This window comes from Symsagittifera roscoffensis, chromosome 2 (genome assembly GCF_963678635.1).
Source record: "Symsagittifera roscoffensis chromosome 2, txSymRosc1.1, whole genome shotgun sequence".
Taxonomy (NCBI): Eukaryota; Metazoa; Xenacoelomorpha; order Acoela; family Convolutidae; genus Symsagittifera; species Symsagittifera roscoffensis.
Genome location: NC_087063.1, coordinates 73,464,268 through 73,491,761, shown reverse-complemented (window position 1 = coordinate 73,491,761; position 27,494 = coordinate 73,464,268). Strand labels below are relative to the sequence as shown.

The window sequence follows — 27,494 nt, the reverse complement described above, 5'->3', positions numbered from 1 at the left end:
TTGTTTCACATCGCCTAGAGCCAAACATCCAACAACCTCAGTCAATCGTTCATCGATCAGAGCTTAGAAAACGATCACATGGCGTGTTTTCAATCGATCAGCCTCAAAAATTAGAACAGCAATGTTGAAATATGTTGCACTTATTAACAGGTCGGACCAAAAAGCACTCCTTGACTTAATGAAGTTCATGTCAATTGCTTGACATACTAAGCAAATTTTCGGTTCGTTAATTTTCGGAGTATCTAAAAATTGAACTGACATTGAAAATATATTAATCTATGCAAAATTTTAACAAAACTGAACTACTTCTCCGTATTTCTGCTGAATTTAATTTCACTAATGCTAAAGAACAGAACCAAAACTACCATTGTGAACAAAACTCCACCACATGAAATAATTGCTGAATTAACAAAATGAGGTTGATGTTTTAGGGTGTCGTTCCAATTTAAAAGTACATTTCAAATGCGACTGGGAATTAGGTACGTTGGCGTATTGAAGGGTACTTCAATTCAGTCGAGATGTTCAAACAATGCACGTCATTTATGTGTCTTTTCAGCTGACACACGTCAACACAGTTTTCCACCATCTTTTCATTTAAGCGTCAAAAGAATTTGCACTACATAAAATTTGTAATATTTCATCTGATACAAGGCTTGGTTGTCTACGTGCTGCTGCGAAACACACCGGGAAAATCATTTTTTTAAACCCGAATAAAGGCATTATCTGTCAATTTACGCGTCAAACTAATTCGTAGTGAAATCCCACAAAAGACATCGCTCTCAGCAACCTTTATGGGACACAACTGCATTATGTCTCATGTTTTGAACTGGTTATGATTGACTGATTTAACCGGTCGTTGTCTTCATTCTATTCTTTCAATTAACTTATCCGGATTTTTGAGATTTAGGCAGGTTGTATTCAAACGCTGTCACAAATTCTCGTAGCCCGCACTCGATAAAAATCATCGTTAAAGATATTTTCTACTGAGCTTAAATAGTTGCTTTTCCTTTCTTGGTGTACTTCTTTCATCTGAACTGGAGAAGGGTAAAAATAAGGTCAACTTGGTTTATCGTAATATTTTCTCCGATAAAGATGCAAATAATAAAAAGAGAAAAATATCATCACAAATCAGAAATAGAGATGTATAAAGAGAGAGAATAGTAAAAGCTAATGATAGAGGCTAAGAGAGGGTCTCTTCTTCTGTTCTGCCAATCGATGCGGATGGTGATCGAATCTTGAGTGACATGGACATTCATCTCCTCAGAGATTGATGTGATTAGGCCGAGGAGCTAGTGCACCCTCTTTTGAAGCACCTGAAACAGCCATTGAGACTTTAGAACAGTTGCTAATTCAAGTGCACGGATATTTAACACAGAGGCGAAGCTGAACTACGCCAACACAAGCAAAAGGTGTTTGAGAAATGCAAAAAAAATTACTAAATAGGTATTGAAAGAAAATAAGCTTTGAAGCGGATAAAACACATGCGTAAACAGCGAAATAGAATTAAAAATTGAACACAAAAGTTGAAATGTACCGCTTCGGCTGGAAAATATAGAGCCAGCTCGTATTATCACACAAGCGCTAGCTTGCGTTTAAAGATTTGTGGACTAAAAAACTATAGACAATTTTTCCAAAAAGCCGCAATTTGTTGACAAACTGATTTATCCAAAACCCAGGCTTAATTAATGTTTTATTATATTCTTTTCGTTATATGCACCGGGTTGAGTTATAGGAGCAATGATTTGTAATTAGACCAGATCACCGAGTATGAACATCCAAGTGGAGCAAAAAATTGATCTACTTAACAATCTCCACCCCTTTCAAGAAAGGAGGGATTGTTAAGTAGATCAAAATGGTCGATTTTTCGACCAATCAGAATGCAGCAAAATTAGAATTCTCAATAGAAAGCTCAGTGCTATTGTACTGAATTTATTGATAGGGGTGGAGATTCTTAAGTAGGTAGCATGGGGGGGGGGGGAGATTGTTAAGTAGATCCTCTTGTATTTATAATTGGCTAATCTGAGCGCATTTTTTTTATAAATCAAAACTGTTCAAACAACTGACGCCTTAAAGCGGTCCTAACATCTTTCATCTTCGCCAATAATAACGTCGCTCAGAAGTTATAAACTGCTATTTGAATCAAGTACAGCGAGCGAAGAAAAGCTCGTAAGTATCGTCGTCTCCTTTTTCCAGTTAATGGATTAAGTATACTTCATATTGGGCCAAATTTTTAAGACTAGTTGAAACGACTTCCAACATGGCAACAAATTTAACATAAATACAATAATTCCTACAAAAGCTTATGCGATTAAATGAACCAGAACGTCCCCTCTCTTTTTCATCTCACCAGTGCTACCTTCTTTGGTCCGGAAAAAATAAATATTCCAGTCTACTTTTTAAATTACAAAGCTTCTAGTTGCAAATCCCTCAAAATTGGTCCAGTTTATTTTTAGCACTCTTTTCTTCCCCTCGCCAATCTACCGCTGCCTTTATTGGTCTTCTTTTTATCTAGCGCAATTGCGGAAGACAATTTGATGCCAACTAGTCTGATTCTGATATCTCCATGGAAATATTTGAACATGTACTAGTGCAGATAAGGCATTTCTAGCAACTCTTTTGGGATCCATTAGAGCTATTTAAGAGCCGCACATTCCGAGTGAAGCTACACGTTCAATGACAATCCCCCGTAGACTTCGCCTTCTAAGCACGTATCTCCCCGGGAAAGACCTCAATTTAGCGGGGTCCGAAGGTGGGCGGTCTTTTGGCACAAAGGCTGCTCTATTTATCAAAAGGTAGTCCATTCGATCGGGAGTATATTTAGAACTAGATCTCGACCCCAGTACTATTCTATTCCTTCTAACCGCCCGCGCGGTTAAATCAATTTGAATGTATTTTAAGCCCGAATTGAACACTAATTATAGGCGGCGGCTAATACTGGATCGTTTTTAGTATCATCTAATGACTCTGCACTTTACAATTATTATTTTCTACAGCCCCGGGAAACGAAATAAGTATCATGACAAGCTAGGTCATTAGAAACCGTTCCTTTTGAGCTAGACGCCAACTAGGAACAAGCTAAGCAATTGCCATAATAAACGATCCCCCATAATAAATGAAAATAGACGGAACTGGAAAAAAAATCAAGTAATCGCTTTAAAATCCTAAAAAAAGACTATTTCTATTTCATTAGCCATTCTAATTTATTATCAACCCCAGGCGGTCGCAGATAGGTGGGTGCATCACTGTATGTCAATTTACCAAATATGTAATGCCAATTGAGATTAAATACACTAACAATACGTATAACTTGGTAACAGGTTGTCAGAAGGCGTATCTTCTAGTAGTTTATGGTGTCAATACTAATAACACTTCGCATTCTCAGGCACATAAATGTTAGCCTTCTCAGGGACAGAGGCAAATTACAATTTTACAAAACCAGACGTGCTTTAGGGCAATTGCGAACCCCCAAAAAATTGCTCCGTCACCATAAAAATCAAACAGATACCCAAAACTGCAGACGAACAATAACTTGCTGTAAATGACGACTAACGCTTGAAGTCTGAACTTCTGATCATACACTACATCTGCATTCTTTCAGTGAGATAATGTTTTTTTGGGGCAAAATCTGATAAGCTGACTGAAATAATCTTTAAAGGCTAGCGTAATCGATGGTTGTGCCATTAGCCCCAAGGTTCCAACCACAACAATTATATTTTCTTGCCCCCAAGTTTCTTCCTGCGGAAGGTTATTATCATCCATTTCGCCGTACCTGTTTGCACGTTGACCAGAGTTATTAATAATAAAGTAATAGAAAAATTATGTACGCGATCGAAGCTAATTTTCGCAATTTTTTCCAAACTGCTGTCTGTAATTTAAACTGTTGTCGGCTTTGCATCAAACAATACACTGTAAAAAACAAGTTGAGCACAAAGCGATGGTCATTTCTTTCGTAACACTCAGACACTCACTTGCATTGCGAGATGGAGGTGAAGTTGCAGCAGAAACACAGCGAGAGCAGTCGTTGGCTCCTGCCTGGGTTCGCTATTCGCTGGTTGAACTCGTCGAAGATGTGGCCATGGCACTCCTCTGGCAGCGCCTACATGTGAGCAAACACCAATTCAGCTCATTTTTTGAAACAGCTCAATTTCAAAAAAAGCTTGAATACGTGTTTTTATTGTTCCGACTTTCGTAACGAAGTAACGGAACATTTGTGCTGCTCGGGTGGTTTTGACAAGGCCTTCGGTTGAGGGGTACTGACTGCACACTGGGGGGTGGTGTTCTTTGCCTTCTTTATTAGGTGGGGTGGGGTTACCTCATTACTACTAATTCAAACACTACAGTATTTCACGGCGTGTTTGCTTTAGTACCGGATTTTTTGAGTCGAGAGGTAGAGTGGGATGGGGGAGTGTTGGCACCCCTTTATCTATTTGACACCCTCAGCTCTCACATGCTTGTCCCTTCCTTCGCTACTTTTTACGACAGTAACTGGCCTATTAGCATATGGATGATTAGGATTCCCATATAGATAGATAGTTGACTCGCTAGCTATTTCAAGATGAAAATTTTCAAAAAAAATTGATAAGGTGAAAAGGAATTTAACTTCCGTTTACAAACAAGTGATTTTTCATGATAATTGAAATAAGGCTAGATTGTTTTTCCTCTGCATGAACCCATAACTGAAACAATATCGCATGCCAATAAGTACACATTCTTATCTATTCTCTCCCTGTTACGACATCCATTGTTGTCCGAACAAACAAAAACTTTCCGAAGCGCATTCAGCGCTAATATATACAAATTTACAGAGGAAAGCGCGCGCCAAACAATAAGTTTTTTTGGTCAGATGATTCCGAAAAGTGTTCAAAAACAGCATTTTTGTCTCAATTTAATATCCACTGCTTAACTTGAGACTTTTTGATTTTGATGGAATCTCGAATTTTTATATTTTTTTAGATATGCGCAACCCCCCTTAGCCCGATTCTTTGTGGGAAATGGTAGGTGTGGTTGATGTTGGTTGTGCTACCTTGGTGCGTGGAATGTCCCTGAGTCGGGTGAGTAGCACCTTGAGTCTCTCCTTGCAGTCACTCTCCGACTCACTCTGGTACAGGGCACACGTCTCCATGTGCTCCTCAGTAGGTGTCTACAACAAACACAACATTCTATCCCACAATATCCCGCCACTTACATCACACACTTTTCAACACTTCAACAACACAATAAAATTTACGCAATTTTCGCCAAAAAATCAACATTTTATTTTGCCATAGCTGAAAGAACTTATATATGATAGATTAATCGACACATTAAGTGAGGTTCATTTGTGCTAGTTGTACAAATAAAGCTCAATTTATGTGTTGATTAATTTATCATAAAAAGCTTTTTCAGTCATGGCAAAAAAAATGTCGATGTTTTGATGAACGACCGTTTACACAGCATCATTATAGCGCCCAACATGCGAGTTTTTATCGTGTTTTTGGATCGCAGAAATCAATTTGATTAACATAAAATCAAAAAGATAGCCAACAGACCATTAGAAAAGAGTCATGAACGCAAGATAATCGAAACATAGCCAATCGAAGATTGGAAAAGAGTAATGAACGCAAGCGAACAAAAAAAAACACTGACTTTCTTGAAAAATGTCAACTTTCGAATTTCAAAGAAAAAAATAGATGCCCTTCAAGCTCTTCAAATTTCTAGAGCAATTTATGATTGGCGCTTTTTTGATAACATAAACCCAACTTGAGAAAACTGGATCAATAGGTTAAATTTTTATTCAGCTGCGAAATCTTAAAAATAAACTTCGAAACTAAAAATTGTTCGTTTTTTCGCGCAATTTCCACGTTCGTATTTGGAGAGTGCTATTTACGTCACGTTCAGCAGATGAATTTTAATTAAACTCAAAAACTGCATTATACATAAGTGTATCAATATTTGCAGACTTTTTCCTGAAAAAAAAACCAAAAAAAATCAGCAAGACCTATAAAAGAGTCTTCACTACGCTCATGATTCTTAAAAACTTATCCCACCCACCCAACAAAAAATACGCCCCTGAAACTTTTTCAAACAATCCACTTCAACTGAAAATAATGATGCAGTTCAAAAATCTTCCTAAGCCTAGGTAAACTATGCTTTTAACTGATAAAAAGCAGTTTCAGGGAAATGGAGCAAAGCCATTAGTCTGATTTAAGTCTACAAATTGCATCCCAGCGGAATTTGTTTTCAGTTAAATTTGTATGGCTCATTCGGCACCTGAGATTTCATCAAGCGTAATTGGTGCCTTTGAAAAATCAATTAGTCTATTATTTTTGAAGTCAGCACAAACACGAAAAAAGAGCTCCCCCCATGGAGTCAGAATCGATTCAGCCAAGACCCAATTATCACTTGATGAAGCAGTTTTCAGCTTACAAATTTGATTTGTCAATAAATAACTTTTGGCAGAAAATCTGATTTGCAGAAAAATATACGTAAAATAAGTCAAGGTAGACTATTTGTCCTCGAGGGAAAGGATGAACAAACGAGCTGTTCAGCTATCAGCGAAGAGCCTCTGTTGTGCCCTTGTTTTACAATTACATGTAATTTTGTTTATTTTCTGGTCTGATAGCTTTATGCCCTCAAACAACGAATTCTGATCGCGGTGGGCCTCGAACAACTGACCTTTCGATTATGATATTAAGACTTAATAGCCACTCCTTGTCGCTTCTCTTGAGCCAATCAGAACAAAGTATTGAAAAGTTGATAGAAATGAGCTGGAAAATCAGTCAGCTTTGGACAGTTTAAATAATGTATTTTCGAAAATGCTGTCATGGAACTAGTCCCACTTAAAGAAACAGATCAAAAATTACAGCGCAAAATTAACCATTTTGCAAAAATAATCAATTAGGAGAGAAAATCAATGATTTTTTTTTGCTTGGAGGCTTCACGAAAATAATAAAATTTAAGAGGAGACACAGAGCACCGAATTAAAAATTTATCTTTTCAAATCGAAGAAAAACAACCAAAACAAAGATAACGAAAGTGATTTGGAGTGTCTTTACCAACTATAATTTCCTCTCCTTCTGTTTCAAGTGTGCGAAGTTATTTCGTTCAAGTTGAACTTAGCTACCAATTTTTGCTATTTGCATTTTGAATGAACCCCGTAGCTAGAGCTACAAATTCGTTACAGAAAGTGGCGTATAAATATTGACAAGCTCAGGCCTCAGGGAATGTAGAAACCCACTAATTCAGTGCTCAATTTCCGTTTCAACAGTTAAGTTCGACCACTTAAAGGAGAATTCGAACAATTTTTATCCTGAAAATGAACACTTGGGCCAAATAAGAAATTTGACAGCAATTGCGATTCATTTAACAGTAACGGGAACTTAGTTTCAGTTACTTGCAATCAGCAAAGCAAGGGCGCAACTTATCAGCCAGCAGGGTACTTCAGCTCAAATTCAGCCTATTATCAGAGCAAATAGAATTTGACACCATGAGACATATTCAATTAGATTGGCCTTCAGGCCCTTCAAATGAACAGGTTAAAATAGCGCCTAAGTAGCCAAGAACTAGAAAACTACAGGGAGCAAAAAAATACTTGATAGCCATTTAAATAGCATATTTTGATGAAATCAACTCCAACTCAGAAATTCGGATCAAACGGTACTCTATCTAGCTGCTGGTTGTGTTGAAATTGAACACTTTCACAAAACTGAAAATAATATTTTCGTGCATTTCTTTTTTAGCTAATAACCAAGGAATTTTAGGCTCTGATGCTGATTGCTCTGACAAAAAAAAACATAGCCTACAGACACTTGGAAGAGACAATGAAAGCAACAATACAGTAAACTGACTTAATTTAAAACAAAAAAACTTTAAGATTCGAAACAAAAACTAAAAAATATTTGGCCTTAATGGTTTTTAAATTTCATGCCACTTGATTGACATTTAATTGATAAGATTAAAACAATTCGAGAAAAAAGGATAAATATCTAAAATTGTTATTCCGCCGTGAAATCTGAAAACTAAAATCCACTTTCAAATTTAGAAGTCAATGAATGACGTTGTTCGTGACCTTTACAATTTTACTGTTCGATCGTGGAATTTGCCTTCTTTTAAGCAAAGGAAATGAACTGAACTTAAAAAATCAAAGCCAAATAACGAAAAATCAAATTTGAGCTTCAACAAATTTCAAGACTTTTTCTTCATCAGTACCTATACAAAGTCATCACTATGTTCATCCACTCTTCAAAGACAAAACTATTACGAGCTATTTAAATGTCTTCATTACCTCCATCCAAAATTAAAACCCAAATCAAAAAGAAACCATTAAAATTAGGCATTTAGGTTCAACAAGCGATTGAACCTTGAAATATTTCAAGTTTTTCTGTAGATCAAATTTATTAGCAAAAAACCAAGTTTCGCTATACAAGCTATTAGATTTAAGCTTTGAAACACTTCAAACTATTTCATATGGCAAAAACTTTAAGTTTTTCTGTTGGAGCCAATCAAGCTATGGAACTTTTTAATACTTCAAGTTATTTGAAAGATCAAATTATTTAGAAAAAATCCAAGTTTTGCTATGCAAGCTATTAAATTTAAGCTTTGAAACACTTCAAACTATTTCATATGGCATAAACTTCAAGTTTTTCTTTTGGAGCCAATAAAGCGATGGAACTTTGAAATACTTCAAATTACTCGAAAGATCAAATTGATTAGCAAAAATCCAAGTTTTGCTATGCAAGCTATTAGATTTAAGCTTTGAAATACTTCAACATTTTTAGTTGAACGAATCGGTTCACGAAAAGGTAATGTTTTTCTAAAGCAAATGTTTCAAGCTATATGAAATGTTTCAAGCTACTTCATAGACCAAATCGTTTTTCTAAAACTCGAGTTTTCTATGCAAGCTATAAATCTTTGAAAATACAGCAAATCGGATAGCGAAAAAAATAAAATTTAATTTGAAGCCATTCAATCAATGAAACATTGATTTTCTGAAATTATTTCATGAAGTTAATCGGATAGGAAAAACTTGAAGTTTTTCCATTGGAGTCAATCAAGCGATGAAACTTTGAAATAACTCAAGATACTTCAGAGATCAAAGTGATAGGTAAAAAAAGTAACAAGTTTTGCTATGCTAGATATTTAGCTTAAGCTTTAAAACACTTGAACTTAATTCTTAGACCGAATCGGTTCACCAAAAACTTATGTTTTTCTTGAGCAAGCTATTCAAGCTATGAAAAATATACAGCTATTTCATCGACCGAATCCGTTTCGATCAAGTTTCAGTTTTTCCTAGCAAGCTATTCAAGTTGTGAAATATTTCAAGTAAATTCGTAGATCGAATCGAATGATGAAATTTTTTGATATTTTCATGCAAGCTATGAAACTTTGAATTATTTCAAATTATTTTATGGACAAATCAGTGCGTGAAAAGTTCAAGTTTTTCTAAGAGAAGCGGATAGCGAAAAGTTTTTTATTTAGAGTCACTCAACCGATGAGTTTTTTTGAAAATTTTCAAATTATTTATTAGACTGAATCGGTTAGCCAAAAGCTTTAATTTTTCTAAGCAAGCATTCAAAGCTATGAAATTTTGAACTTTTTCATATTAATTCAGAGATTGAGTCGGTTTGCGAAAAACTTCAAGTTTTTCTTAGCAAGCTATTGAAGTTATGAAATTTCAAAATATTTCAATTTATATCATAGACCGAATCGGTTCGCAAAATTTTTTTCTTAGCGTGGAGGTTGCTGTTTTGAAGTGATTCGTTCCAGACTGAAATGAATCTGTAAACGGAAAATTTTGGACAAGAATTAGACAGGTATTGTCTAGCCTTGAATTTGGACCGAGTTTATCTTCCCCTGATGGTTTCTCTGAATGATACTTGAGCGTTAAGCTCGATATTCCTTTTAAACATTGTCTCCCAATAATTCTTAAGCTGTGTTCAGTTAAACATTGCGTCCATAGCGCATTCCGACTTTCATTTAATATATAAGATTAACTTGAAACCAATTATCATTTTAGTGTCAAAACACGAATTGACTAAAAATTTCATTTTAAAGCTCTAAATTGAGCGCTTCTTTTGTGCGGTGCGCGCGGCCGATATATCCCAACACAGAAGTGATGCGATGATGCGAATATATCCCAGTGTGAAAGTGAGGTAACATATCCCAGCGCAGAAAAAATAAGCGAAAAGATATTTGGACGCAATGGTAACGTGCTCCAGAAAATTCTGCGTGCTCCAGAAAATTCTTGTACCGATCAGCACAAAGATTAAATTCAAGGCGACGCAACATATATGTAATGAAAACCGCGACAAACGAAACAAGGTTTGCCTCTATGAGTTGTCTTTTTGCCCATTCTTTTCATGCCCTTTTCATCTGTCTATAACCCTTTCCATCAGTGAATAACTTACAAATTAAAATTATATGCAGATGATATTTCTGTTACACCTCAGAATTTGGAAAAGTGATTCAATTTTACGTAACCGATCTAAACAATTGGCTTGACAAATGGAACTTGAAAGACGGCACATAAAATTTCAGAAATTATCGAAACCAATTGGAACCAAGAATGGAACTAAGGTCATAGACAAAACAAACATCTTCTATCCTTAAATCGAAAACCTAAAAAGTGAGTCTCGTTCAAAAGATCAACAAACTCGGTTAAAATATAGCACTTAGAATTGTAACGATGCACAAAAATGACCTTCTGATGCTCTAATACACCCGGAAAATGAAATCAATGAAAAGAACCAATCAATCATGCGTTCTTCTAAAACTCTTCTTAAATGAAACATAGCCAATCGAAGATTGGAAAAGAGTAATGAACGCAAATGAACATAAAAAAAACACTGACTTTCTTGAAAAATCTCAGCTTTCGAATTTCAAAGAAAAAAATAGATGCCCTTCAATTTATGATTGCCGCTTTTTTGATATCATTAACCCAGCTTAAGAAAACTGGATCAACAGGTAAAGTTTTTATTCCGCTGGAAATCTACAAATTAAATGCCACTTTCGAAACTAGAAATCCTTCACGAATTTTCGCGCCATTTGAACGTTTGTATTTAGAGAGTGCTATTTACGTCACTTTCAGCAGATGAATTTCAATTGAACTCAAAAAGTGCATATATATATAGCTAAAAGGATCAATATTTTCAAGAATTTTTCCTTCACTGCGTTCATTACTCTTAAAAATTAACCAAAAACCTGATTGTTCGACTTTTGAAGAAAGTGAGGAATCTATATGCTTCGGAATTTTTTTTATTCAACATTTTCTTAAAAAAATGTTGAGTGGGGATCGAACCTGGAATCTACGTGGTTTTAAGCGAGTATATAAGCGCGGGCGCGAGTATATAAGACTAACAATGATGCTGAGAACGTTAAACGAATCATCATCCCGCACACCAAAATTTTCCGAATTGAAAGCAGGCAAATTTTTTTAGTGATGTTTTCAGTAACGACTCAATCAGTAACACCTAACATTTGATATTGACGGTCCAAAATTTATGTTTTATCAAAAATTTCCTTGCCAAAAAATTGAAGACCAAATAAACGGCAGTCGGAACATTCGCGGCTTTGCCCTAATATACACGCAGCCTTGTTAAGTTTTTACAAACAATATCAACAGATATTGCTTTCTGCAAATCAATGGCAAAAGTCGGTAAGTAGATCAATTTTGCACAAAATAAGGCAAATATGCAAATGAACAAACAAATGCATTTCGTTGCCGCTGTCCTGAACCTAAGCGGCATATAATACGTCGTTTACAAAGAATTAATAGACGTTAAAAACGTTAAGAAATAAAAAGTGCAACAACAGAGCCTAATTACCATATCAATCTATGATTAAACTTCCTAGTTTACACTTTGAAAGCTCCGTTCTAAGGGAAACATTTACCAAATATTGATAAAAAATGTCTTTCAACGCAATAAACACCAACATTTTCTTAGTTTGGTCTGAGTTTTTCAGACAAATCGGCTATTAAAATCGTTATCAACTGTGGAGTTCTCATTTACTTAGACCCAAAAATTCAAATTTAGAAGCCTCTTAGGTTGCAGTTTGTTTGAATTCAAATTTCAAATAGACAACAGCCTGGATTCAATGTAAACACTGATTAAAACTAGCCTTTGAACGCATTACCGCCGCATGCAATAAAATTTGTAGCAATAAAATGGCAGTTTTGCGAATGGGTCTGAAAATTCACATTTAATTCAAGCAAATCAATGTCGCTAATTTCGTTCAAATCGCCTAAAGAAGCCAAAATAGATAGTTTTGATTAAACCTGCAAAGCATTAATTGCTCTGTCGAATTAAAATTGAAAAAAAATTGCATTGCCCATTAAGAGAAAAACCGGAGGTCATTTTTTGCAGATGGTAGATTGATTTGGTGTCTTTGAAGAGTCTTCGGAAAAACACCGGACATGAATGACTCTAATTGTGTCTTTAACGATCCCGTAGGGCCTTCAAAAAATACATAAGCGCAGTCTGGACTCTTTGTTTATAAACAAGTCCAATAGCCTGGGGTACCTATGTGTACCATAAAATAGCTACTGAGATCTGAGCATTTGTAGTAAAAACGCAAAGTTATTGCCCTTTTGTTATCATTAAGCATGGGAGGAACTACATAAGCAATATGTACAGACATGCCTATAAAGCATCAAATTAATTCAAGGATTGTTTATTCCCTAATAACTATATTTTTTCTTTTCTTTTAAATATTATATTTTCTCCCAAGAGTGATATTAAAATTTTAAAAATCATAGCTTAAGCTGATAGTTCACTTTTTGTCAAGATCAGAACAGAGGTCAAGCGGATTTTGCATCTTTTGCGGTGCAGTACAAAAAATAACTGAGCTGCAGAAAATCTAAACTGAAATTCTCCAGGAAACATAATACGCAATCGCATTTAATTTATATAAATAAAAAAACGTTTTTCTCAATAAAAAACTATTGTGAACAAATTTCTCCATACCTCATACCGTTTTATCACGCAATTAGCCATAATAGCATTAATAACTAATGTGAAAATAAAAAGTTTGCCATAATAGCATTAAAAATTAATATATAAAAAAATACATGTGGGAGGAGTGAAAAACGGCATATGAATGATGTTATTTGAGTTAGTGTTTTGTACTTGTACGATATACGATGACACATTATATGTAATAAAAAGAATTTTATACTATATAAGATTATGCGACAGACAGGATTATAGGTTGAATTAAACAACCATACGAAAACAATAATTGGCATTTTTTTTACTTGGGATCAAGATTTTCGTTTGTATTGTATCACGTCTAACATACTGGTTTAAAAGTAGTAAGTTGTGTACTCACTTCTGGGTCAGGATATCGTTTGGTCATGTGGTGCATCCGATTCACCTCCTGCTCCAACAATTCAATGCACCCGGTCATCATAGTTCCTAAGAGGCGGTAGTGCGGATGTAGCAACAGACACTAAACAGGTCATCATCGTTCACACAATAATCAATTAGAGCCAACAGAAAGTTGGAAAAGAGTCAATGAACGCAAGTAAACAGGAAAAAAAAACGGACTTGTTTTTATAAAAACCTCAACTTTCGATCTTCAAAGAAAAAAGATGCCCTTTGTTCATGACATGAATTATTAATCATCACATGATTATCAATAAAAAACCGTAAATTGACGCCAAAATTGGTAGTTTAGATGAATTGTTCAAAAATTAGTAGCAAAAGAGCGAATCATCACAACTTAAGTAACCTCAAACCACTTTGAATTTCTTGAACTATTAATGATTGGCAGTTTTTGGACCAATAATAATGAGAAAACTGGAACAATAATAAAACTGTTATTTTGCTGGAAAACTGAAAATTAAATACCATTTTCGAAACTAAAAGTCGATCACGTTTTTCGTGATCTTTACACTTTTGCTGTTCGATAGTGGAGTTTGTCTTCCTTTCAACAAAAGAAATGAACTGGTTACAAAAAAAACAAAGTAAAACCACAAAAAAAAACTAAAATTGAGCCGAACAAAAATATTACATTTTTTCTGAAGAAAAAAAATCATCACTACCTATATTAGAGTCTGAACGACGTTCATCTTTTGGTTATAAAGTACCAAAAACAGCTCGCTCAATAACTGTACTTTGGAGTTGCTTGCATTGTTTAACACATGGGCGAAGCTGAGCTTCGCACCACTTAAGATACAAAAGAAAAAATGAAAAAGGTCGAAAGAACTATATCTATTAAAATGAATACGGCTAGTTTTGAAACAAAAACATGACACGACAATAGAATGTGTAATAAGCATCGTAAGATAATGTAACCAGCGGTAACAAAGCCGAAAATACCTTGTCAGAAACCCTTTAAGGCTAAAACAAAATCAACAAGAATTCAGACACTATATTTGCACGTCAAAAGCAACAATATGAAGACACTAAACCGATATAATATAAACCTATTAAACCAAAAAAAAGGAAAAGAAAAAAGCCAAAAAAAAAATCAAAAAACATGAAGACTTAAAACACAGACACGCACACACAAAACTTTTTTCGCGTGTCGAAAGACGCAATATGAGGCTAATAAGCTGATACAATATACGCTGAAACCTATCAAGCCAAAAAAATTGTTATCATGAAAAACTTCAGAAATTTATTAATTATCAATTAAGAAATTAAGCATTTTGCTCGATCCAGAGGTGAGCATAAAAAACATGTTTCCGTTGAAAAGACTCGAAATTAGGTCACTACGCCAATAAAAAATAGGCCGAAATCATTTGCTCGGAAAAATATATATATACGAAGTCAATTTTAGTAAAATTACAAATACCAGAGGTTAATCAGAACACTAAAAGCAACTATAATGTAAAAAAAATTTTTTATAAATCTTGTGGCAACTAAGCCAACAAAACATAAGCAGACAATAAAAAGCCGAAAATTTTTTTGAAACGTACTACTTTCCGTTAAAAAAAACAGGTCCGGTCAGTTTGGCGTTTATAAAAGTCTATATTCCAGTTTGATAACGCTTGCTCATCGCATAAGAGTAATAATAATAATAAATTGTTTTCATATCAGAGATTATTCGTAAGATATTTGTCAATTTACATAAAATGTTTCTCCGCTCAACGCGACATTTGTAAACTAATACATACACTGAAAAGTGGGCTTTATGTTGAATGATTTTCCACGACAAGGTATCAGCATACCAATTTACAGCGCATAAAAACAAACAAAATGAATCTGTTTCGGCTCCATCATTTTATTTAGTCTACTTTCTTGTTGGGTAAAGAGTGAAGTTGGGGTGGTCGTGTGCATAGGTGGATGTTTACTGTGCCTGATTTGTTTCTACGCCTTCCAGGAGTTCTTAAGTTTTCAACTTCAATTCAATCGAGGCAAAATCGATCAAATGAAATTCAAACAACCTTCAAAACTCAAGGTTTTTTAAGCCTAAAAACGGCGTTCATTAAAACGGTGTTTAATAAGAAGCCATCTATGTAGCGTGTACCTCGTTTCGGATATGGGGTGCGATAAGGTCACTGCAGGTGTCAGCCATGGTCACCGCTCTCTCCGCCACACTGGCTATGTCCTCCCTCAGAATGTGAGTGTCACAGCCACTGCCCACACACCTGACCATACACAACACATCACATCACATCACAATCATCATTAAAAGCACCCACGACAAGTCAGAATAAAACACTGCGCACTTTAACAAAAATCCTCTCATCCATATTATACAAGGAGATAATTCGGTACTAAATTTTGATTAGCTCATTTAAGACCATTTATCCACAAGGGAATGGACCAATATACGAGCTGTACAGCTCATCACGGCGAACCGCTGTTGTGCCCCTGCTTAAGAACTACATGCAATTTTTTTGGTTACTTTTCTGGTCTGGGTAATGTTGCCTCACCCTCAAGCAACGAGCACTGACCATGGTGAGCCTCGAACATCCGACCTTTCGATTGATAGGCGGAGACCTAACCGCTTCACCACCGCTCCCCCGGTACTATATCCAGCCACTATTTGCATACTAGTCCGATTAACCGTTGAATTATGTATTGATTGGGATGAGGTTCTTTTCTAGACACCGTAGGTGGTGGATAGCTGCAGGAATCCACAGGATCCAAAAAAAATCAATGCTCGAATTGATTAGAACGCTGTTTATTGATCAGGGGAAAGATAACTTAGGTGTTCAGCTTTACAGCGATTCACTGTTGACCCCTTGTTATATTTTGCAGGTTTCTGTTTATTTACACGCCTAAATACAATCTAGCTCATAAGTAACAAAAATGCTCTATGGTTCAGCATACACCTTTTGGGAGCTACAATCACCCAAATTTGGAATAAAAATGTTTTCTTCTGGGTTTATTTAACAGAAACTATTTTGATCAAACGCCAATATAAGTTTCAGGAAGATATTTTTTCGTTTATTAATCACCAGCTTTTTCTTTAAATAATAACAGAGGTGCTTTTGCTTCAAGATACAGCATTTGTAAGCAACAACAAACTAGAAACTTTTTCGATATTGAAAATAGAAGTGATATATTCAAATAAAATTGGACCAAATGATAGAACAAGATATTCTGTGACAATTTTAAAACAGCATACGATTCAATTTTATTCATTGTTGCCGTAAGAAGCAAAACGCTTGAAATTCGTGGAAAATTAAAAAAATATATCATGAAACCGCCATGATCAATGTACAAAAGCGTGAACTGAGCAAAAACACAAAAGATGTCATTACAAATAAAAGAACACAGAGGTGAAGCTGAGCTTTGCGCCACTTGCGATACAAAAATGCAAAAAATATAAAAGGTGTCTCGAATGAAAAGTGAAAAACTATAATGAGTTCTGTTGAAAAAATCGTAGGCTCAAAACATTTAAAAACACTCCATTGCGATTGTTACGAAAATCAATAGCCTAAAACATAACAAGGATTCGGGTTACGCAAATTCCATTCATTTCTTTTTCATAACCAATAGAGAAAAACGCTCAGAAAAAAATTAGCAAAAAAATCGAGATCCTTAAGTTTTAAAATGTACTCTTAAAAACACTTTGCTTAAAATCTTGCCAGTATGCAAATTGCATATCCTACAGGAAAAAATGACTATAAACATCAACAGGAAAACTTGCTTTACCTTGAGAGAAAAAAAAAAGAAAAAAGTTAGAAAAAAAAGAACGCTAAATTCAAATAATTTCCTCGTAAAATAACAGGCAGAAAATCAGAAAAGAAACTGATAACTTACAACAAAAACCTAATTACATCAAATTTATGAAATACGAACTTGATACGCAACTTTAAGACAACTGCATCAGTACAAAACAAGAAAACATAAAATAAGACAAAAATGCCTGTAAAGGAAATAAAAAATAAGAAACTTCATTATTTTCAAAAACTTAAGCTGAAAAACGCACTGCTGAATCTGGTGCGACATTTGTCATGTATCTTTGCGGACAAAATACTCACGTTAAACTTTTCGAACAATTTTGACGTATGAAAACAATACGCTACGCCATCAACTTGTATGGATTCAAAATCAAATTGCTGAACCCTATAAAACACCGATAAATTAAAACTACAATTAATTCCACGCTTTTTTAGATAAAAATAAATCAGAAACCTGGTATTCTCAAAAACTGAAAACTTGACGCAATTTTTTAAATTCAAAAAACTTTTCTTTTCGAACAAAAACTTTTGGCGTGTTTAAAAATCAGGAAACTACGAACTATTTCAACGCTCTTCAAATTAAAAAAAATATAGAAGTAAAACCCCCGGCCAGTATGCCGACAAAAATTGTAACGAAACTATTGACCGGACCAACAAACCAATTTATATCAGAAAATTTTGTGAGAACAAAAGAGCATAAAAATTATCTTTTGCTGGAAATACAGAAAATGGAAGAAACATAAACCGATAAAATATAAGCCGAAAAAACAAAATATACGTAAGTCGAGGCTAGTGAAATTCAAAAAGCAATAAATCAAAACATTACAATCAACTACAATGTGCAATGCGTACTGCAAAAAAAAACAATTCTACGATGTGACATCTAAGCCGACAAATAATTAGCCGACACTTTTTCTGAAACATAATTTTTCCCGTTGAAAAAAACAAGTTCTGTCAGATTTCTACCAAGGACCTTTGCTGTACCAGGTGTATGCGTTACCTCCAGATAAATTGTGCCGCAAACGCTAAGAAATTTGAATCAATTATGAACTGAACCTAAATATACCAGTTCTAATTTTGACCATTCTGTGAACAAAACTATTTAAGGGAAAAAAGTCTAGTACCCGATTGAAAAACCCAAAGGTTAACTCTATTTCCAAAACAATGAGTTAGTTTTATATTCAACAATTTCTGAAACTCAACTCCTAGCTGTCCACTAAAAAGGAAAAGAACAGCCAGTTCTAGACAAAAATAAGGAAGTCTCCAACAAACAGATTTGGTTAGAATGATTGTAATCGCGATTTAAAATCTCAGAACGAAAACTATATTGCTGGAGTTTTGGCCTCCATAGAATCTCCATAATGATGCTGTTTTTCTTTTTTATTTAATAATTCTGATGTTTATCGAATCACGATTGAAAGAGCCATAATATGATATATCAAAGACTCTATCTGATATAAAAATTGAACTGCACATCTGAATACAAGGTGGCCGAAACAATAAGATTAGAATTATGGGAAATGGCTAAAAATTTGCATCATAATTTTATTTTTCTGACTGAAAATTAACTGTAGCACTCAAACATAAATTATCGTAAAATAAAGTTCATTTAAAACCATTTTTAAAACATAGGCGCTACGCGCAATACACCGAAGGCATAAAAACTGAAGCAAAAACCAAACAACTTGAACAACTAATAATTGAAGAATAACAGTTCTAGAACAAAAAATCGTACTAATACATGTGTACACCAAAATTTTGCTATATCGAGAAAGAGCCTGAAATAACAGTTCTAGAACTAAAAATCGTACTAACACATGTATAGGTTAAATTTTTGATATATCAACGAAGATCATAAAATAACACTTCTAGAACTAAAAATCGTACTAACACATGTATACACCAAAATTTTACTATATTAATAATAAAAGCAAAACTAAATGAAAGAAAGAATAATTAAATAAATAAACAAAACACGTGATAAAAATAAACAAAAATAAATATGTACATACATAAATTATAAATAAATATAAGCAAACTAAACATAATTAAATAAATAGAAGAACAGATAATTAAATAAATAAAGATGAACAAATAAAGAAACAAACATACGCAATCACGTGACATAGCGCGATATAGTCCAGCCCACATGATAATTGATAACTGTGGACGTTATTTGTCGACACTTGACAACAGACAACATTAAAAAAAAAAACCCGTTACACGATACCATAACACCTTGACTAAAGTCTTCGGTGTAAAAAGCTTTTCAAAGATAAACTCAATATGGAACAAGATTAAGGCAAAATTTAGAAAGCGGTAATTCTGCCGATAAAACCGTGGCTCTGAAAAAAAATGATGTCTTAAAAACCTGAGCATGAAAATTTTGAAAATCGAAGTTAAAAATTCTCCCTTAGCATTTAAAACATAATATTTTTCGTCCAACATCTGAAACAATTAGCAATATAACACAAACCAAAATCGAATAAACCTTTAAATTAAAATCAAAACCAAAACCTTTGAGTCGGGAAGTGTCGGGAAAAAACTACTTCGATTAGAACGATTAGATTTAAAATACAAACAGTCAAGATATATCTGTTGCTCCAAACTTCCAACAGGCGGAGGCCAAACTTCCAAAGATTAGATTTAAAATACAAACAGTCAAGATATATCTGTTGCTCCAAACTTCCTGCGCGAGGCCTCCACGAGATGAGCCAAAAAAAATTTTAAAAAATGCGAACAAAATTAATCACGGCAAAAAATTCTCCAATGATCCAGTTTTCTCAAATTGGGTTAATTTTATCAAAAAAGTGCCTATCATAAATTGTTCTAGAAATTCAAAGAGCTTTAAGACCATCTATTTTCAGTATTTTCTGTTTACTTGCGTTCATTGACTCATTTCCAACTGTCTATCGGCTACGTTTTCGCTTAACCATTTTGAAGAAAAAAATAGATGGTCTTAAAGCTCTGTGAATTTGTAGAACAATTTATGATGGACACTTTTTTTGTTAAAATTAACCCAATTTGAGAAAACTCAATCTTAAGTAAAGTTTTTGTTTTGCTGGGAAGTCTGATAATGAGTTTCCATTTTCGAAATTAGAAGCCGATCACTTTTTTGTGATCTTTACACTTTTGCTGTTCGGTAGTGGAAATTGTCTTCCTTTTAACAAAGAAAATGAACTGAACTTAAACAGAAAAGGTCAAACCGCGAAAAAGTAAAATTGAGCACGAAAACTTGAAAGACTTTTCCGGAAAAAATTACGAAAAAAACATCATCGCGGATATATAAGAGTCTGAACTACGTTCATCGAATATTAAAAAAATAAATCAGCCGAAGTATGTGATAAACAATTCAAGCTAGCAAGGCTGAAATGAAAACAAAAACTATTGAAAAGTAAAAACAAAAATGAATCTACTGAACAATCCCCCGCTATCGTGTCTACTCAAGAATCTCCGCCCTTCTAATTTAAAATAGAATTTATTGTCGTCCAATACAATACAAGGGAGTATTTGTTCCTTAATTTAACATTTAACAGCTGTTGCAATTTGACTTTATAATTCTTGGAGCTTTAATTCTGGTTGAATGAGAATTCTGCTTATTTGGCTGAATAATCTACCCAGGGAATCTCCTCCTTTCTCCAAGAAGAGGGAAGGGGAGATTAAAAGTAGATCCAAAAAACTACGATCTACTATTTTAAAAAAAAAAACTCAAATAGCAGCAGCAACAACAGTGGCTCGCACAGGATTTTTTTGACAAGCTGAAATGTTGAATATTATTTTTGAAGATTTTTTGAATATTTTCCAAATTGATTTAGCTCTGTCCAAACCCCAGAATAACCAAATTTGGTATAAAATATGTGTGAAAATGCAATTTTTAGTGCATTTTGGAAGGTATCGACCGCCTTCGACACACTACTTAACAACTACAACAACAACTTAGCTCACCTGACGAGGTGTCTCAAAGTGGCCACTGATAGGTTCAAGTCCTCCACTATCTTCCTGGCGTGGTCCACATCTTTCTCAGTAGGCACTTGGGCTCGATATTTCTTGGGGTCCAACTTGAAATTGAGTACAATTCTTTTCTCTATATTGCGACTTAAGCGCCTCGAATTCATCACTAATGCTGCTGCTCGGAAGGACACCACGTGACTACATAGGACACCACGTGATGTCGGTTCAGCACAGGACTCGCAGCTCAGATAAATTAAGAAATTAACAAGGGTATCCCTATAGGGGTGTAGTTTAGAGCAACAAAAAATATTTAAGATTATAACAGGACCTAATAAGCTGATTTTGGCCAAAAAACTGGTATGGTTGCAGTATATTGGCCGGATATAATAAAAAAAACGAACACGCACGCAAAACGCCGTCTCAAAAAAAAGAAACGCTTAAAATGGTTTTAAGGATGCATAAAACTAAAATGTTATCTGTAATTTTGCGAAGAAGCAAGAAAAGATCGATTAGAAAATGAAATTTCACCACCAATTTGTGGTTAGAATTGGTTTCGCATTCTTGAGCAGAGCTGTCAAAATTATAAGGCTGGCGGAAACTAATTAGTGAACAAATTTTAATATGTAGATACACTAAATTTAGAGCTTACTACTGTTTTTGTCAAATAAAGCAGTTCGAGCCTCGGGAACGGGTAATATTAGCGGAATGTTCTGCCGTACTAAGTGGAGAAAACGGTTGTTTCCTCTCATTTGATGGAAAAATCTTTGTTCGATTCTTTATTAAAGGAGATTAGTCAAATCTGCAGCAATCGATGAACACGTGTACAATGGTAACATTGGTTAAAATAAAAGAGAGAGAATATAATGATTAAATACACACTACTACCACTTTTATTTCTCAGTCAAGTCATTTTGGTATTTTTTGTCAGCTGAAATTTAAATAAATCGCATTAATTTCCCAAATTGAAGTGTTCAATTCAATGGCGCAACACCAGACAAGCTAGTTCAATGGCTGCTGCAGCGGCGGCAGTAGGGGTAGTAAGCTGAAAATCAGGCAACTAGAATAAACGCTTTTAAAGCGCTCCTTTTCTATTTCACTCGATTTTACAGGCTGAAGGGAAGAGAACATTATTTTAGTTTCGAAATTGCAACCAGCCTCCAATCTTTTTGCCCCAATAAAACCACGCCGATTCAAATCGTGTCCTTTCGCACGGGCACGGGTCAATGAAATAAACTTGAACTGGTCAGTGGACTGGTCTTGTTATATTTCGCTACACTAAACGCAGACCAAATTGCAACCTAACAAAATAGCATAACATGCACCGCTATATAGTACAAAATTTGTAGAAAATAAATTAGAAAGGTTATATGGAAATGTATAAGCCTGTTAATGCTGGCTCACTTTTACAGTGGAGGATCATCAGAATTTCTCCGCATCAAATAGCAGAAATTCAATAAACTAAGGAAAACACTAATCTCGCCGCTCTCTAATTGAAAATACTGTCGCGCAGAGTTTAACACACCAAGGGAATTCTGATTTCCTCCCGGCGTATGCTTGTTACAGGCTTTGGACTGTTATTTAAATGCATGGTGATACTGCACTTAGGCGAACGGACGTTTATTTATGAATAGAATTTGAAATCGCTCATGGATTCCCCGTCATTTCAAACCATTTAACGTGAAGCGAAGACGGCGGCGCTTTCGATTTGAACACCATAAGCGAAGCGGCTTAAACGGCAGAGGAGTCGAAAATAACTATTGGTCAATTTAGGAGTCAAAAAGTGACAAATATCCCAGCGTGAATTATTTATATTCAATATCTTTTCAGCCGGAAGAAGGAAACGGCTTCATTGTTTTTATTGCGATACAGCCGCTATTTCGCAATAAAAGCAACTTGTTAATTCTCATACCATAATTTATACAAACTTCTATTCCCTCAAACAAAAAAAGTAAGGCAATTAATTCATGACAAAAGCACCGAGCGCTAGAAAGTTTCTAGTCAATCACTTTTTAATTGTCAAAAACTGACTGTTTTCAACGCTCTTTCGCTTATTTTAACCTAACATTAATGCTGAATACTCTCTTAAATAAACTTTCTGACATTAGACCTTTCTGCCACGCGGCCTAACACCTTTTCCCCTAAAACAATACTACTCCAGTCAATTGCAATAATTTGATGCCATGGGAGAGCAGATCGTCAAAAAATACCTTTTAAAACCCAGTCCAAATTGCCTGCTTATTTCACAAAGCGAAAAGTAAATGCTAAAAGGTGTTGACAATTGTTTACAATCGGGGTAATGGAAAACGGTTTTATTGATTGTGGTTGCAAGACTTGCAGACTGGGTAATAAATCTCAGTACTGTTTATAAAAAATGACAAGTAGCCCGCGGCACTTGTTAAATAGTGGGCTTATATTCACGGATGATTAGTAAAGAAATCCTATTCAATTTACACAAATATTGAGCAAGCTGAATTTGATTTGAGATCAAATAGAACAAGTTGCCATTTTCAAATCCACTTGAACTAGAAAAAGGAAACCAAGCAGCGGTTCTTGAGAGTAATCTGATACCTATATATATTACCATCACTTCACTTATACGATTTTACTAAATCTCAATAGTTCTTAAAAACCTTACGTTCTATAGACCATGTAATGAATATGTATTACAAGCAAAGGATGGGGTACTATTTGAATTTTTGATCAAGTTAACACTCCATAAATGAAGTTAAGATCATCAACCCCAGTGGTTTAATTTGGATTAAACTTGCTAAGCGGTGCGTGTAAAAAGCTCTATTCTGATTGACTGCGAATTAAAACTCAGAGCAAAGCTAGCATCCTCCCCCTAAACGGATTTGGGGTGGAGGGTATTAACTTGGTCAGACTTTTTTTCTTCGAAAAACGACAAACTAATCAAAAGAAACAAAACTATCTTTCCAACTCATTATTACATAAGAAGAGTATGTTTTGCTTCTTTCACACATGTTCTTTCACGACAAGGCATGAATGAAAAATGAAATATTAGAACGCATGAATGAAAACAGAAATCATTTGCATAGTTTCGCGCACTTTTCCGGGCTCTTTCACAATTTTCCGGCATCTTTCCCTCAGAAAGAGCAAAAACATACTCTTCAACAGTTCGAACATAGTTGAAGTTGGCCTCGGGCAAAAGAGCCGCACTCATGCACTTCGTTCCCTCAGGCCGGGCTCTTTTTCCCTCGGGCATCTTTCAACTATGTTCTAACTACTACAAAGAATTAGAATAATCGCATCTACGTGAATAAAAGAGATGAAAATTCACATGCCCGACATTGGAACAATTAAGTAGACCCGGGAGTAACAATGAAGAACTATACTCTTTTGCTGCAAACAAAGCTGTTTTACATCAACAAAGTTTTGCATCAAAAAAAGTTACTAGGAGCAAATTAAGCGAACTTACATCAGAAAGGATAAAATAATTGGCAACATTTTTTGCCATTGAATTCAGATATGTTATTGCTCTGTGGTTTGGATGGGCCAGAATACCCTTCTACTTCACTGTAATATTCTGCATAAATATAGAAAAAGGATAGACGGGAGTCTTTGATCAGAACTTACTCATGTTCAGCAGCATCTACTCCAGCCAAATGCTTCGGAACAACATGATTTTGTTCTCGGACGTGCTTGACCATTTCGTCCACATCCTTCACGTGCCTGCCTTTTGGTGTAGCGCGGATTTCTCTCAGAACGTCAGCAATTTTATCAGGAGTCCCCAGTCTTCCTCCTGTACTAAGTGGCCCCCATTATTCAATATAATGAATCTTCTGACATCAGGAAAAATAACTCAACTGTCGGCCAGTGAATGTCTCCTCAAATCAGTCAAAAGTCGAGATTCCATCTTCTACGAAGTACTCGCAATCTGAAGAGCAAGTGCAGATAATAGATTGGATAATCGCAGCCGAGATTTCGTCGCACCAACTAAATGACTTTTTTAAAAACACCTACGTATTTCCCAGCAAAGGACAAAGAGAAATGTTTTGAAAGTGAAAACACTGCGCAGAAGACCCATGCCAATAATCAGAAGGAGGGAACCAAACCCCAAGTTGCAACTACTCATAACATCTCATAACAGAAAAAAAAATAAACAAAGGATTACATACAATTATATTAACTTCCGCACATCAGAACCAGAATTAATGATAGTAACTATGAACGATTAAGACTCGCTGACGTCAAAACGGAATCTAAAGCAGAAACCAACTTTTAGCGCAAACAAAAATATACTCCAACAACAAGTCAACAAAGGGAAAACATGACTAAAAAAACAAGGACAGGCGGTTACTGAGCAATTAGCACAGAATGTTCCGACCATAGTCTTAAAAACACAGACTTCATTTCTTCCAAACAAATGAGTGTCGTTTTTTCTGCGTGTTGTGATAAAAGGATCTAGACAAAAAAAAACATAACTTAGGCATATTCGACAGTCATATCGAAAGAAGTCAACAGTTTTTGAAGAAAATGCCCTAAAAACACAAAAAAAATCATTAAAATATCATTAAAAATTCTTTTTGCAGAATTTTTTTTTAAATTCTCGAGTACAACTTAAAATATGCATAAATGATTTATAGAGCTTCATATAGTAAACCATCAATAACAGCAAATACATTCAAAATAACAACCCGACCATGAATGAAACAAACCCATCAACAACCCAATTTAGATCCACAAACTGCTGATATGATGAAAATTATTCTTAATAGTGCAAAACTTTTTAGAAAAAACTAATTTCGTACTTTTCTTGGTGTAAACCTTAGCGATTAAACTTACACTTTTCTGCAGAGCTTAACCTTAAATTTTGGTTGTTTTGTGCGGAAATTATTATTTCTCCATCTCGGATAGAAAACCAAGGAAAACGCAAAAAGATTTTGGGTAGTGTAAGCTCCCATCCTATTAAGTTTCCAGCGAAACTGAAAAAAGTTGAAGGGACCTCGATTCGACTAACTCATATTTTCATTTTTGCTCTTCTACTCACACGAAGTGGGGACGTAGAAACAAATCCAGGTATCAAGGTAACAAATGAATCCAAAATTGAGAGACGATTTAAACTTGATTCTTAGCGAAAAATTTGAGTCAGTGTGGGTTGAAAGCAAACCTAATTTTGATGGTGTCAGTAAGGAGAGAATGTTAATAAATTTATGTTACAACCCAAACAGAACGAATTTTACTGAGTTTCTCGAACAACTTACTTTGAACATTGATAATACACTTTCTATCTCTAACCAAATTTTTTTGATTGGTGATAATAACTTAAAATATTTGAACAAGTCGAGAAAAGAAAATTTGGTATCCATCATCATTCCATATAGAATGAAAGTTTTTTGTCCAAAGGATGCAACACGAGTTAGTGCCAAAACCCCATATTGATTATCGAATTGGTGATTTTGAAACAAACGGAAACGAAATTTGCTTTGATAAGCCCTACAAAACAGATCATGTTGCTTCACTTATTTTGACAAACATTAAATGTGAAGAAAAAAACATGCCGAAAACGAATTTTATTTTCAAAAAAATAATAATTAACGAAAAGTGGAGTTTTGCCAAACTCTATCCGCTCTTCAATGGTTTCAATTATATCAAGGTAAATATGCACAAAACATGTTTTCAATAATGTTCAATTTAGCATCTTATACCCTTCAGCAACATGCCTCAATCGAGAAAAGAAATTTGTTCGTAATTTTCCGGCAAAAAACTTGCTGATAATGGATTGGTTCGATTCAGATTGCAAAGGAAAACGAAACAGAAATCACTATTAGAAATGAAAATTCAACAGAAAAATGGCCAAAATATCGTCTCTGTCGTGACCAATTAGCCAAAGTATTCGAAGGAAAACAAGAAAAACATTCGCATTTAGGCTATTCTTTTCTCAGCACAATCCAACAAAATGGAGATTTATTAATCAAATTCGAGAATCCGGTTCCATCAATTCCAGAATTACTTCTCTGCGTAACTCATTCAATGAAATGATCACACAGAACTTCAAAAAAGCCAATCAGTTTGAATACGTTTTTTTTTCAAAAGTAGGGAAACATTTAGGCTAGGTTATTTATTCCAGGAACTTCTGAACTACCAATCTTTAATTTTCAGCACGTAACTGTGAAGCAATGTTATGATTACTGCGAAAACTAAACATCCGAAAACCTCTGGGAACTCGTACTCTTCCTACTTGGGCAATAATTGATGGTCAATCAAAAATTGTGCCCTACTTAACGTTTGTTATTAATGCCTGCATAGATGAGGATTTTTTCCTACTGAACTGAACCAAGCAAAAATAACTCTATTATTCAAAAAAGATGACCCAATGGATCCTCAAAATTATCGACCGATTTGAATAACCTGTGTATTTTTAAAAAATTTTCCATTCACAAAAAACAGAAACTATGACTCCTTTTCA

At 34.8% G+C, this 27,494-nt stretch overlaps 3 protein-coding genes across 4 annotated transcripts in view; 2 read left to right on the top strand and 1 right to left on the bottom strand.

The window, feature by feature from the left end:
• Positions 1–27,494, top strand: part of LOC134840490 (Bardet-Biedl syndrome 1 protein homolog) — a gene marked incomplete in the record, with an annotated part of 512,639 nt that overhangs the window by 309,686 nt on the left and 175,459 nt on the right.
• Positions 1–27,494, top strand: part of LOC134840491 (uncharacterized) — a 453,696-nt gene that overhangs the window by 309,686 nt on the left and 116,516 nt on the right. The window lies entirely within an intron of this gene.
• Positions 256–24,073, bottom strand: LOC134840482 (uncharacterized). Of its 2 annotated transcripts, XM_063856313.1 has the most exons (6): positions 21,062–24,073; positions 15,451–15,571; positions 13,306–13,425; positions 5,024–5,140; positions 3,969–4,096; positions 256–1,313 (listed from the first exon to the last, which is right to left on the bottom strand). In XM_063856313.1, the coding sequence occupies exons 1-6, from the start codon at positions 21,229–21,231 to the stop codon at positions 1,277–1,279; spliced, it is 693 nt and encodes a 230-aa protein (XP_063712383.1). In that variant the 5' UTR covers positions 21,232–24,073; the 3' UTR covers positions 256–1,276. The 2 variants fall into 2 exon arrangements, with proteins under 2 accessions (XP_063712383.1, XP_063712385.1); XM_063856315.1 differs by lacking the exon at positions 3,969–4,096.

Excerpts from the sequence above, each read along its gene's own strand:
- LOC134840482 (XM_063856313.1), bottom strand. The coding sequence starts at position 21,231 with ATGAATTCGAGGCGCTTAAGTCGCAATATAGAGAAAAGAATTGTACTC. Across the intron at positions 4,097-5,023 it reads GGGACATTCCACGCACCAAG|GCGCTGCCAGAGGAGTGCCA; the intron begins GTAGCACAACCA and ends GCTCACATGTAG. Across the intron at positions 1,314-3,968 it reads ACCTCCATCTCGCAATGCAA|GTGCTTCAAAAGAGGGTGCA; the intron begins GTGAGTGTCTGA and ends TGGCTGTTTCAG.